The sequence below is a fragment of the Microcaecilia unicolor genome, chromosome 5 (assembly GCF_901765095.1).
Source record: "Microcaecilia unicolor chromosome 5, aMicUni1.1, whole genome shotgun sequence".
NCBI lineage: Eukaryota > Metazoa > Chordata > Amphibia > Gymnophiona > Siphonopidae > Microcaecilia > Microcaecilia unicolor.
Genome location: NC_044035.1, coordinates 169826944 through 169839158, shown reverse-complemented (window position 1 = coordinate 169839158; position 12215 = coordinate 169826944). Strand labels below are relative to the sequence as shown.

The 12215-nt window shown below is 44.5% G+C and overlaps 1 protein-coding gene across 2 annotated transcripts in view; it reads right to left on the bottom strand.

Annotated features, from left to right (window-relative positions):
* Window positions 1–1273: 1273 nt before the first annotated feature.
* The window catches only part of GINS3 (GINS complex subunit 3), a 29208-nt gene continuing 18266 nt past the window's right edge, over window positions 1274–12215 (bottom strand). Inside the window, exon 2 of one of the 2 annotated variants that reach the window (XM_030203587.1) lies at window positions 1274–2272. In XM_030203587.1, coding sequence (XP_030059447.1) covers window positions 2042–2272 — 231 coding nt within the window. In that variant the 3' untranslated portion in view covers window positions 1274–2041. The remainder of the gene's footprint in view (window positions 2273–12215) is intronic. The other variant, XM_030203586.1, reaches the window with a different exon arrangement.

Here is a 12215-nt window from a genome sequence, read left to right as displayed (position 1 = left end):
AAGCTCCTCGTGTCGGAAATGTGGGCAGTGATAGAAGCTGCGCTGGATACTAAACTGCAGCAGTTGCATGATAGAATTGAGGCTGCTCATGACTGTTTAGACAGCACGGATCTAGAGTTTCCCCTTCCTTTATTTGCAAACTCACAGATTATGTTCAGGGTCTGGGTGTGAAAACACATGGCAAATTGTACCTCATTAGAACAACAGGGACTGTATGAGGCAAGTGGGGGGGGGGGGGGTGGGGGGGGATACCGGTGTCTTTGTATCTATGTGTACACATGGACAGACAAGTAGACTGATGAAGCCTCTCCAGTAGGCATTATTACTTGGTCAAAATGTGCCTAAAAAAGAAAAACGAGAATTCCTAAGCTTAGGAGTCAACCACTTCTGCACCTGACTTAATCTTGCTTGTTGACAAAAATTGCATTGCGTTGAGCTATCACACACGTTTCATAGACAGCAGGATTGATCAGACACACAAACCCTCCTAAACTTTGTAACTAACTGAGAAGACCATTATGCACAGCAAGAAGTTTAAGCTGAGTTCTATGAGAGCTATTCTGGTCCGACATGACCCACTGCTATCTCAGGAAAACACCTGGTACATGTAAGCAACAATGCTTTTTTTGTGTGTTGCATTATAAAGAGAAATATCCTACTTCTGCTCTGCACCTGTTAAGGGAGTTTTATTGATGGGAATGTGTGAATGAATAATTATACTCTATATGATTTACATTCAAAATGCATGTTAGGAATGATATTAAGTTTAAATAGTTTAGTGGGTGACAAACTGCCTAGGGCTAGAATATAAATCATAAGTGGCTTGCATCTCTACTTCAGGAGCTAATGCCCTGTGCTGCTTACCGTCTTCCTACTGGCTGTGGCTGGAGCTAGCTAGGAGCTGCTGGAGAGAGGGTACAGAGTTTACATGTGCAGAGACCGACAAAGAGGCAGAATCTGGCAGCAGAACCAAAAGCTGAGAAAATGCTCATTTATGAAGGGGGAGAATACATGGGGAGAATGCGTGGAATACTTTAATTTCAAAATCTGGGTAAGCCATGGCATTTAAACTATACTACCAGCTTCCTTCTGGTCTGGGGCAATTCTGGTATGAGCCCTGATTATCTGTGCAGTTCCTACTGCAAGAGTGGTCCCAAAATGTGGCACCATGAACCGGATTACTTTGTACCCCAACTCAAGCTAGCCCTGAGTACTGGTCTTCTTTACAAAACATTTAAAAAAGGTAGACAGAATATTGTGGTACTGGCTCATCTGAAAACTTCTGGTTAGAGAATTGCCACAGTGTCCCATTGTAGTGTATTCGATAGTACACAAAAACAGTTATCACTCTTATCACTAGATTATAAACTGTTACAAGAAATCAAATTAAAAAGGGTTTCACAACATACCCAGCCTAAACTGATGGAAGATATGCATGCTACAAGTGGAATGTTCATATTTCATTTTAACGGTGCTAAGTAACATTGCTTGCTGGCACTGATGGTTTACTAAGGGCACACAAAGATAAGGGTCACACCTTTGTTTTTCCAGTGAAGCAGTTGTATTATGCACTGTTATTAGGCTGGCACTCCTATAAGCAACCAAGCAATAAAAAAAATCAGTTGTCTCATCACAGAACAGCATTTTCAATATGTAAACAAAACATTTATTCTTAACAGCAATTATAAAAACTAATACTACTAAAAACTTGATTTCATTTAAAAATACATGAGAAAATAATGTGTCTCTAACTCACAGATCCTTCTATAACAGAGGGCTTAAGATGATTACTAGTTATAAAATGGAAACAATCTATAACTGCTGTTTGAACTCATTACTACTAATCCCCACCATGCTTTGCACCACTTGGCAGATCAATCTGCTTCCACTGGCAGTTTCTCCTCTTCCTAATCATGTTTTTTGTCTTAGTTTAAAATGGATCATTGGATAACAGTAAATAAGACTGCAAGAAGAGCGTGTCAAGGCATGATGACCATCCCATATCAAACAGCATTAACTCTGTTTTTTTGCCATCTTCCTCTCAACCTACAATGTCTGTGAATTTTCTCTTCCGATAGCTCTGCACAAGCCTAGAAGCCGTGATCTGAGATGCCTGTCCCTTCTCCCAGCATTGGAAGTCATTGAGTCCCTTCTGCCCAGCTCGAAATAGGGATCGTTCCAGTTCATCCAGCTTTGCCACCAAAGCAGAGGTGTCCTCATTGTATGCATTTTGGGAGGAATCCATGATGCGCCGGAAACGCCCAACAAATGTCTAAGAAAGAAGATTCATATGAATATCTTACAATTACAAAAAAACCCAAAACATAACAGTCAAACAGCTGTCTATGTTCTCCATCTTTAGGTCAGTAGCTTTACTTCTGAAAACACTACAGTGCAGGATATCAGCAATTGTTCTAGCAGATTGTTTGCTCTGTGCTATCCTTCCTTGTGAACTATACCCAAATCCACTTTGGTGCATGCCAGTATCCGCTAGATGGCTGCAAAATGAAAGAACCTATGTTACTTCTTTGTTTTGTTATACTTTACTGTTATATCTCAAGTAGCCACTGAGATAAGTTCTTTGGGGCAGGGATCTGTTGTACTTTACAGTACCCTGGTTTATGGTGCTACATAAAATGCTGAAATGGGCCTACTATGAAATTTGTTGGTTCAAATGTGTAGCGTCCTTAATATTATCTATTTACATGTATTATTTTTAAGTAAAACAAAGGACAGCCATAAGTAACCACTCCCTGAGAAACTCTCCTGCTTCACTTCCTAGCATGCATGATTTCTTGTTTCCAGAAGTTCAATTATTGAACTCAAAATGTCCTTTCCAAAAAGATAGGATATTCAAGACAGCAATGATGCCTGGTTCCTCTGTTATTAGCATTTAAGTCACAGTTATTTTTCTGTGCACTTAAAAGGGGCTGCTGTCAAACCCATATTACTGAAATAAGATTATGACCTTTTTATCATCCAGTTTCTAAATCTTCCCTTCTTAGGCAAACTGACAGAGAAATTGGAATAAACCGGATGATATATTGGGGTGGTGGTGGCATGTTTTGGACAAAAAAAAAAAAGTGGGTTGACCAATGAAGTTTTAACACATGGGTATTTACTAACAACAATTCTTAATTTTATGAAAATGACTCGACGCAGTCCTGCATTTCAGTGCTGAATGTGCCTGCCTCAGGAGTCTACACATTAGTTGATTTCAAGGAAAAATTATGTCAATGCGGAGAAAACAAAGTCCAAGGTAAGGACAATTGTACCACCATTGGTGGTCAACAGATGTTGGAAAAACTAATATCTCTACTATAGATAACACTGAAAACACAATGGCTAGCACAAAGTGGACAGAAAAATCCACACAGTTAGAACCCTGTGGAATCACTCAATCTTATCCAGGGGCGTAGCTACGGGTGGGCCTGGCTGAGCCCAGGCCCACCCAATTTCAGCCCAGGCCCGCCCAGCGCCAGCCCCCATTGCCGGCCACTGCTGCTTTTCCTGTTGAGCAGCAGAGCCGGCGCTACAAAAAGAAGAAGCGCTAACACTAAGGATGAAAAATGTTTAAAAAAAAAAAAGCGCGGCATCGGCAGGCACTGTCTAGGCAGCCTTGAGGTATTGGCTGCTGGTTCGCAGGCTCCTCCCATCTCCTACGTCACTGCCCCTGGAGCGATGCAGGGGCAGTAACGTAAGAGACGGGAGGAGCCTGCAGAGCTAGCAGCCAATGTCTCAAGGCTGCCTAGACAGTGCCTGCTGGTGCCGCGCTTTTTTTTTTTTAAACATTTTTCGTCCTTAGCGTTAGCGCTCTGCTCAGTCAGCTGAGCGCTTCTTCTTTTTCCAACAGGAAAAGCAGCAGTGGCCGGCAATGGGGGCTGGCATGCAGGGCGGGCCTCGAGGAAAAGAGAAAAGAGGGAAAACATGGAAGGATGGGGAGAAAAAGAGGGAAAACAGATGGAAGAATGGCAGAGAATGAGGGAAAACATGGAAGAATGGGGAGAAAGAGGGAAAACATGGAAGGATGGGGAGAAAGAGGGAAACCTGGAAGGATGGGGAGAAAAGAGGGAAAACAGATGGAAGGATGGCAGAGAAAGGGAAAACAGATGGAAGGATGGGGAGAATGAGGGAAAACAGATGGAAGGATGGGGAGAATGAGGGAAAACATGGACGGATGGGGAGAAAGAGGGAAAACAGATGGAAGGATGGGGAGAAAAGAGGGAAAACAGATGGAAGGATGGCAGAGAAAGGGAAAACAGATGGAAGGATGGCAGAGAATGAGGGAAAACATGGAAGGATGGGGAGAAAGAGGGAAAACATGGAAGGATGGGGAGAAAGAGGGAAAACAGATGGAAGGATGGGGAGAAAAGAGGGAAACAGATGGAAGGATGGGGAGAGAAAGAGGGAAAACGGATGGATGGGGAGAGAGACTCTGGATGGAAGGATGGGGAGAAAAAGAGGGGAGATGGATGAAAGGATGCAGAGAGAAAGGGGAGAGACTGGAAGGATGTGGAGAGAGAAGGGACACTGAACAGAAAAGGGTAGAGAGATACAGAGACACTGGTTAGAAAGAGGGAGAGAGATACATTAGATGGAAGGAAGGATGGGGAGAGAAAGGGAAGACGCTGGATGGAAGGGTAGGGAGAAAGAGGTGACACTGGACGGAAGGATGTAGAAAGAAAGAGGGGAGACTACTGGAAGGATGGGGAGAGAGAGGGGAGACTGGAAGGATGGGGAGAGAAAGAGGAGAGCTGCTGGATGGAAAAGGGGAGTAGTGAAAGACTGGAGAATAAGAGGAAGGGGCATGGGGAGAACAAGGGTGAGAAAAAGATGAAAAGCCATAAGTAGATGAAGGAAATTAAAGAATGGATAGTAAGAATGAATTAAATCAGGACAGAGAGAGAGAGAGAGGCAGAAAAATATTGAAGAAAGCAAAGAAAAAGGAGAGAAAAATGACAAATGGCCAGGAAAACCTGGCAGAAGAGTTAAGCGAATACGAAGGAAAGCAGACACTAGAGACTGGGAGCGACACAATGAGAAAAAGTAAATGGCCATACAAGAAAGGTAAAGAAAATAATTTTATTTTTAATTTAGGATAAAGTAATATGGTACCTGTGTTAATGAAGTTTCAGAGACCAATACTTCCTTCCTTAGGTCAGGCGAGGATACCGTAACAGCATTATACTGACCTGAGGCAGGAGGTTTTGGCCTCTGAAAGCTCACTGAAAAGGGTGTTAGGCTATTAAATAAATTTTCTGAAATCTGATGCACTGAAAAGCAGCACTTCACCCTGTGTGACAAATGCATCTGATTAGCATGACTAAATTTTGCTGGGGGAGGGGGGTAGAGAGAAAATTTTGTGCCCATCCACTTTGGGTTCAGGCCCATCCAAAATTGGCAGTCTGGCTACGCTACTGATCTTATCTACCATCTTCTGCAATGGATATCTTGGTCCCATTCTTCAAGTCAGCTTACTGTAGTTTCTAAACTGAACTCATACTTAACAGCAGTAGCAGACTGGTTAGAAATAAACAGGTTTAAAACGAATCCAGAGAGTTCTGAGTTATGGTGGTTGAACCAAGTGAAAAGAAAGCTGTTTGCTGTCCTGACTATTAAGGGTTTAATTCTGACACCAGTCATCTTTGTTAGAAGCCTAGGGGTTTTGCTAGACAGAGGAGGACAATGAAGCATCACATTTTTTCATTAGTTCATGATTCGTTGCGGCAAATACTACTCACTCAACCATTTTTGGCCAGAAGGGACTTCACTGTTATATTACATTCCACAATAATAGACAGAATTGACTATAGCAAAGAATTGTATGTGTGCTTACTTAACTCAAAGCACATTCAGTACTACAGGATACTTCAGAGACTGGGCTATATTTAGGAAAAAAGGGGACAGATTATGGATAAATTGTACTCATTATCCTGATCAGTTTAAGAACTTAACCAATGTTTTGATTGCTATCAGGGTGCCCCAAAGAGACTGAGGGAATCACTGCATGCAGTAAGAGCAATACATGCTCAGAACTTTCCACTAGTCCTAAGCTCCAAAGAGTTGTACCAGATCTGCAGGTGTTTCTGGTTGGGGGGGGGGGGGGACACAGGCACCCTTCCTCTGTGTGTCTAGTGGGCGCACCCCCCCCCCAAAAAAAAAAAAAAAACGTGTGATTCAATTCTGCTTGTCAACAGGAAAAAGGTATACTAGTTTGGTAGAATCATCCCTTGATTTGCAAAAACAAATCTGGACTTCCTACTTCATGGAAAGGAATACTATGTTTGTGTATGTATAATTTATACTGGAGAAGGGTGGAGGAGGCATACAGAGGTGTGATGTGCATGTGAAAGCAAAATACCACAGATGTGTCTCTCTAAAAAGGAGGGGAGGACACGGAAGGGTGAAAGATCACGGGGAAGCAAGGATAGAAATCAACAGGGCTAAGAAAAATCTTGGGTGGGGAAGAGAAGACAAAAAAAAATAGAGATGAGAGATGCCTCTAAAGATGGAGAACACACGACAGCAGAAGAAAGGCTAGAGGTGGAGGTGAGCTGATTGGGAGCGGAGGAGATGAGAGGCCCCTGAGAGTCAAGAGAAGGGTAAGAAGAATTTAACAGAAGGATGCATGGGGAGATGAGAGTAAAATGGTGGTTTAGTCATACCTGTTAAATTCCTTTCCTTTAATCCTGCTGCATCTGTCTACATAATTGGGCTATATCCCTTAAGACCAGCAGATGTCAATAGAAGAAATCTGTTTCTCTACCTCCATCACTGGTGTAAGAGTGGGTACTCTCTGGTAAACTCCAGCAGAAGGTACCATATACCATTCCCATGTCCCATCAAATTTAAAAGAACACCATGAGAGAGAAGCAGCAAACTCCATGAGTCCCTTGAGCCAAAGTCTTCCAGGGTGGGTCGCAGACTGGTACAGCAATACCAAAGGGAAGGAAATTAACAGGTATGACTAAATTTCACTTTCCCTAGTGTCCAGCTGCATCAGTTTGCATGATTGGGATGAACTTAATCTCATTCACCGGGGGAAGACAAGGTCCCCTAAATGACTACTCTGCCAATGTCTGGCCAGACTCTGGCCAGCATGTTCACCCTATAATGCTTCACAAAAGAATGGAGTTATGACCAAGTTGCTGCTCTGCAGATATCCTCAGGTGAAACCACAAAGGCCTCCGCCCAAGACATTGCCTGTGCATGAGTTGAGTGTGCTTGCATGACTGAAGGCTTGTTCCTTCAAATATAGGCTGCCTCAATGGCTGCTTTACCTAACAAAAAAGTGGAAATCTTACATAGTCTTTACATGGACTATGGAAAAGGATGAAAAAATTATTTGCAAATATGAAAACAGAACTCTGCAGACATCCAAACTTATGGAGTCTCCTGGCCCTTGGGCCAGTACCCTGATCCAGAAATGACAGTAAGCAAACAGACCTCGTTATTTACAAGAAAATAAGAAATCATCTTTAAGAAGAAGGAGGGAACAGTGTGGATGGATATCAAATCTTCTGAGAAACAGAGATACATTACAGGTCCCAAGAGGACAGAGCCTCAAGACACCAAAGACCACATAGTCTTCAATGTAAGATCCTTGGATGATGCAGCCCTCAGGGGCTCAAAGGGAGCTCTCAAAAGCACATTAGGTACCAAACTCAAGCCTCAACAGGGATAGGAAGAAAGGAAGGAACCGTGCACAGGGAGACCCCCTCGCCTCTGAAAAGCGGCAAAAAAGGGATCCCATAAAGAGAGAGCCTGAAGCTCCGAAACCCTATGTGCCGATGCAACAGCCACCAGGAATGCCGTCCTTAGTGTAAGATTTTTCAAGGAGGCCCTCTGGAATGGCTCAAAAGAAAGCTTCTGAAGAGCCCAAGGGTCCACCTCTGGACAAGGCGTATGAAAGGAAGGCCACATGTGGACCACTCCTCGCAAGAATTAAACGATATCTCAGTGAGCCATAAGAGAGATCTTCAGTAGTCGGCCCCTGAAACGGGCCAAGGCCGCAATCTGAACTTTTACAGAACCCAACGCCAATCCTTTATCGTCTAATACACTTGATATACTGCAAAGGCTGCAAGGCAAATCACAGCGGTTTACATAATTAACTAGAATAAAAAACAGAAAACAGAGGATAAGAACACCACTCTGTAAAAGTTGAGAAGACTAATCACTCATACAAGAGAACATCCATAATCAGTCATTCATTCATTCACCTGCTTTATTGCAAACCTGCCTGGAGAAACGATAGGATGTATGCAATATGAGCAGAGAAAGGCGAAAATCTGCGCTCAGAACACCAGTCCTCAAACATCTACCACACATTTGCATACGCGATTGATGTAAAGCGTTTCTGAGCCTGAAGCAAGGTAACGATGACCGAATCAGAATAACCTTCTAGTCTCAACCGAGCCCTTTCAATGGCCAAGCTGTAAGGCCAAAGGAGCTTTGTTCTTCCATGGGCACCAATGCTTCATAAGCATCGGACCTTGCTTCAGTAGGCTATGTACTTTTGGAAGACAGAGAGGATACCCGTCAAGCAGTTGAATCAGGTCCGCTTATCAGAGCTTCCATGGCCAATTTAAGGCTATGAGAATTATTTGATCTCGGTGCAATGCAATCCTTTTCAACACATGGCCTACCAAGGGCCAAGGAGGGAAGACATACAGTAGATGTGTCTACGGCCAGGGCTGCAGTAGGGCATCGATCCCCATTCAGCCCAGTTCTTTCCGACAGATGAAGAACTTGGGCACTTTGGCATTCCTTTTTGTTGCCATCAAGCCCAGAAGCAGGGAACCTCATTGGGCCACTATCAGCTGAAAATCTTGGCTGGATAGTTCCCATTCTCCTGGGCCCAAGGAGTGTCTGTTGAGAAAGTCCACCTCCACATTCAAGAACCCAGCAATGTGAGTTTCTGACAAGCACAGGTTCTTCTCCGCCAACTCATAGAGGAGGCCACATTCACCACCATCGGATGGCTGTGCATACTGCTTTGCTTGATGATATGTCACTGTCTTTGCATTGTCGGAGAAAACTTGGACCAGGGCACCTGCCAGAAAGCAAGCAAAGTCGCATAAGGCATTCTGCACTTCCCTGAGCCCCACGCGATTCATTGACCACTAAGACTCCTGTTCTGTCCAGATGCCTTGTGCCAGATGGAGCTTGTAATGAGTTCCCCAACCTGACTTGATGGTGTCCGTTGTCACCACCTCCCACTCTGTTATCGGAAAGGGAGTTCCAATGGTCAAATTCCTGGATGCAACAATCGCTGCATACTCCATCTGGCAAACAGCTGATGTGCTGTGACAGTCAAAAGACATACTGCGGACTGTAACATCTCATAAATAGCATTCGCCAAGTAGGCGGCCAACCCCGCTTCAAGCTGGGCATTATGGTGCCCGTCTTGTGTTCCAGACTGCTGACGCCACCTCAGGCATGCTCTAGCCATGCTGCTCACTGTTACTTGAAGACCCAAAGAGGCCACTTCAAAGGCTTATTTCAGCGAGCTTTCTAGTTTCCTATCCTGTGGGTTATTTAGAGCAATGCCCCCTTCCAACGGCAATGTGGTCTTCTTAGCCACCGCCTTAACAAGTACAACCTGGGAAGCTGCTGCTACTTTTTCTCCTCCAGAACCAATGGGTAGAGGTGAGTCATGGCTCTTCAAACTCTCAGCCCTGGGTTCAGCAAGACCCATTCTACTGTAATCGGGTCTTGAATACCTGGATGCATCAGGAAGGCCTTAGAAGGACCTCTAGGCTCACTCATGATCAACAAAGATGGCACCTCCTGATGCCAAAGATACTCAATGAAAAGCACTGCCACTGCCTCAGAAATAAGAGTACTGAGCTCCTCTTTATGAAACAACCTCAATACTTTCTGGTTATCTCCCTCCTCTAACAGCTTCTTCAATGATGGCTCCTCTGAATAGACCAAGGCCACATCAGATAAAGAGGAGAAGCAGAGACAGACCTCCAGGAGCGGGCCAATGAGGCTAAGAGATCTCTTAGGAGTCAGAGGGGCAAGAAACCTAAGCACCTTGCAACAACTCTGACTGTCCCTGTTTCAGTAAATAGGCCTGGTGTAAGAATAATATAAACTCCGGAGACAACAAAGATCCCAATACAGCTGAATGCTCTGTCAGGCCTTGAGATTGTAAAATGGCGGCTGTGCTCCAAGCGTAATAAAACAGAGGCTGTTTTTCACTGCCTGTCAGCTACGACAAAGTAGTGCCCATTCCTGTGCTCTCCTGCATTGAATTGTGCATTGGCCCTGTCGGAGAGCCTGAAGTCCCCAGCATATTCGGATGTTGCGCCAAATCCAAAGACATACTGCCGCCAACCATTTCCCCCACACCCATGGGACTCCCAGCTTGCACATACTGCAATGTTCCAACGCTAGTCAGGGGGTCCCACAGTGGGAAAACCACTTAACTTCTTCTGCAAGAGTCACCATCACCCTGACTGGCAGAAGCACAGCACAATGCAGTCCCAAGCAGCGAGTCAGGATCCCTCCCCTGCACCAAGTAGCACTTGCAGCCCTACAAGCAATTCCAAATCAAACTGTAGTTGGACTTACCACTGCCGGCTGCTCCCCTAAGCTCAGTCTCCACAAGTCTTACCCCAGATGAGAAACAATCAGGACTGGATGTCAAGAGAGACGTTTCAGCTCAGTTCTCTATTTCCACCTGCTGGCTGATGGAAACAACTATCCCACAGGTTCCGGAATAGTGGGAAGCTACGTAATGGAAAAGAATTGGACTTGCAGGTCCTTTAGTGGCTATGACTGTGGGTGACAAACCTCGTCTCATTAGGCTCCTCTTCTCAAGGACCAAACCATAAGCCAGAAGGAATGAATCCAGATCCTCCATTTCTACTGGTCCATTCCCCAGCGATCCATCTCTTTTGGTGAGACGAGCTTTCCCACCTCAATGATTCAGTTTCGGAGGTCTCTAGTTTTCAATAATTTAATTCCAACAATGTCACTAATCAAAGTAAAAACCATATCCCAAATGTGCTGGTAAGGTGCCCCTCTCTACACACGACTGCCAGCAAGCCAATACATACTCTCAACTAATCTTTTTTATTTTTTTCTTTCTAGCATTATTCCCTGACAACAAAGCAAAAAGGCTAACCAGGCAGTCTGGCTAAAGAGTTAAGGGAGGGGAGGGCATCCACAATCCCTGACAGAAAGGGCCCTGCAGGTACTGAGCCAAGAGCCACACCAAATTAACTCCCATGGGTGACAACTTAGGGCTGTGGAGCCAAGCTCCACTATCTTTCAAGGTAGAGCCTTGGAACAAAACCCTGGAAGTGAGGTCATTAGACTCAACCAAGTGGTGTGGCTTTAACTTGCATGGCTGGGAGCCAGGTCTGGAATCAATCGAACTAGCCCACACAAAGAAAGAAAAAATACTGGAGTCTTCCAGAGAGCACCAGCCCTTATACCAGTGATGTTACTGGAAGAAATCAGTATTCTATCTCCATCTGTTGGTAGGAAGGGGATACAACCCAATTATGCAGACTGGTGCAGCTGGACACTAAGTGCCCGATACACAAAGGTACTCGTTAAATATGGGTACTGCTTGAAAATTTACCGAGTCGCAAACAGCGACCAATGCACAAAGGGGATAACATGCAAATGAGATGCACAAATCCCATTTTGTGCATCGGTTGCTGTTTGGGACAGCTTGCCCACCACAGAGTTTTTTTTAAGTTTTTTTTTTTTTGGGGGGGGGGGTGTCCACCAGGCTCTCTCCCTCTTGAGCCCCCCAAGCGCAACTCAAAAAATTCCCCAATGGTCTAGTGCCCTCCTCCTGGCCCCCCAAGCAAAAAAAAAAAAAAAAACCCTGGTAAACAAGTGGACTGCCACCTGACCCCCCCCCCCCACTCTAATCACTACTCCCTGGTAGTCTAGTAACCCTCCACCCACCCCACATACCTTAATGCCTTAATCTCTATGTTACTACTATTTGGATTTCTGCCAGATATTATCACCTGGCTTGGCCACTGTTAGAAATGGGATACTGGGCTAGATGGACCACCCAGTATAGCTATTTTTATGTTCTTATATATATTTTTATATATTTATATACCGGTGGACCATCCCTTGAAGATTATTTGGCAGATTCTGGAATGCCACGTTTGAGCTCCGAGGTTTTAGATCAATTGAACGCGCCAATCCAAGCTAAAGAATTACAAAAAGTAGTGAAG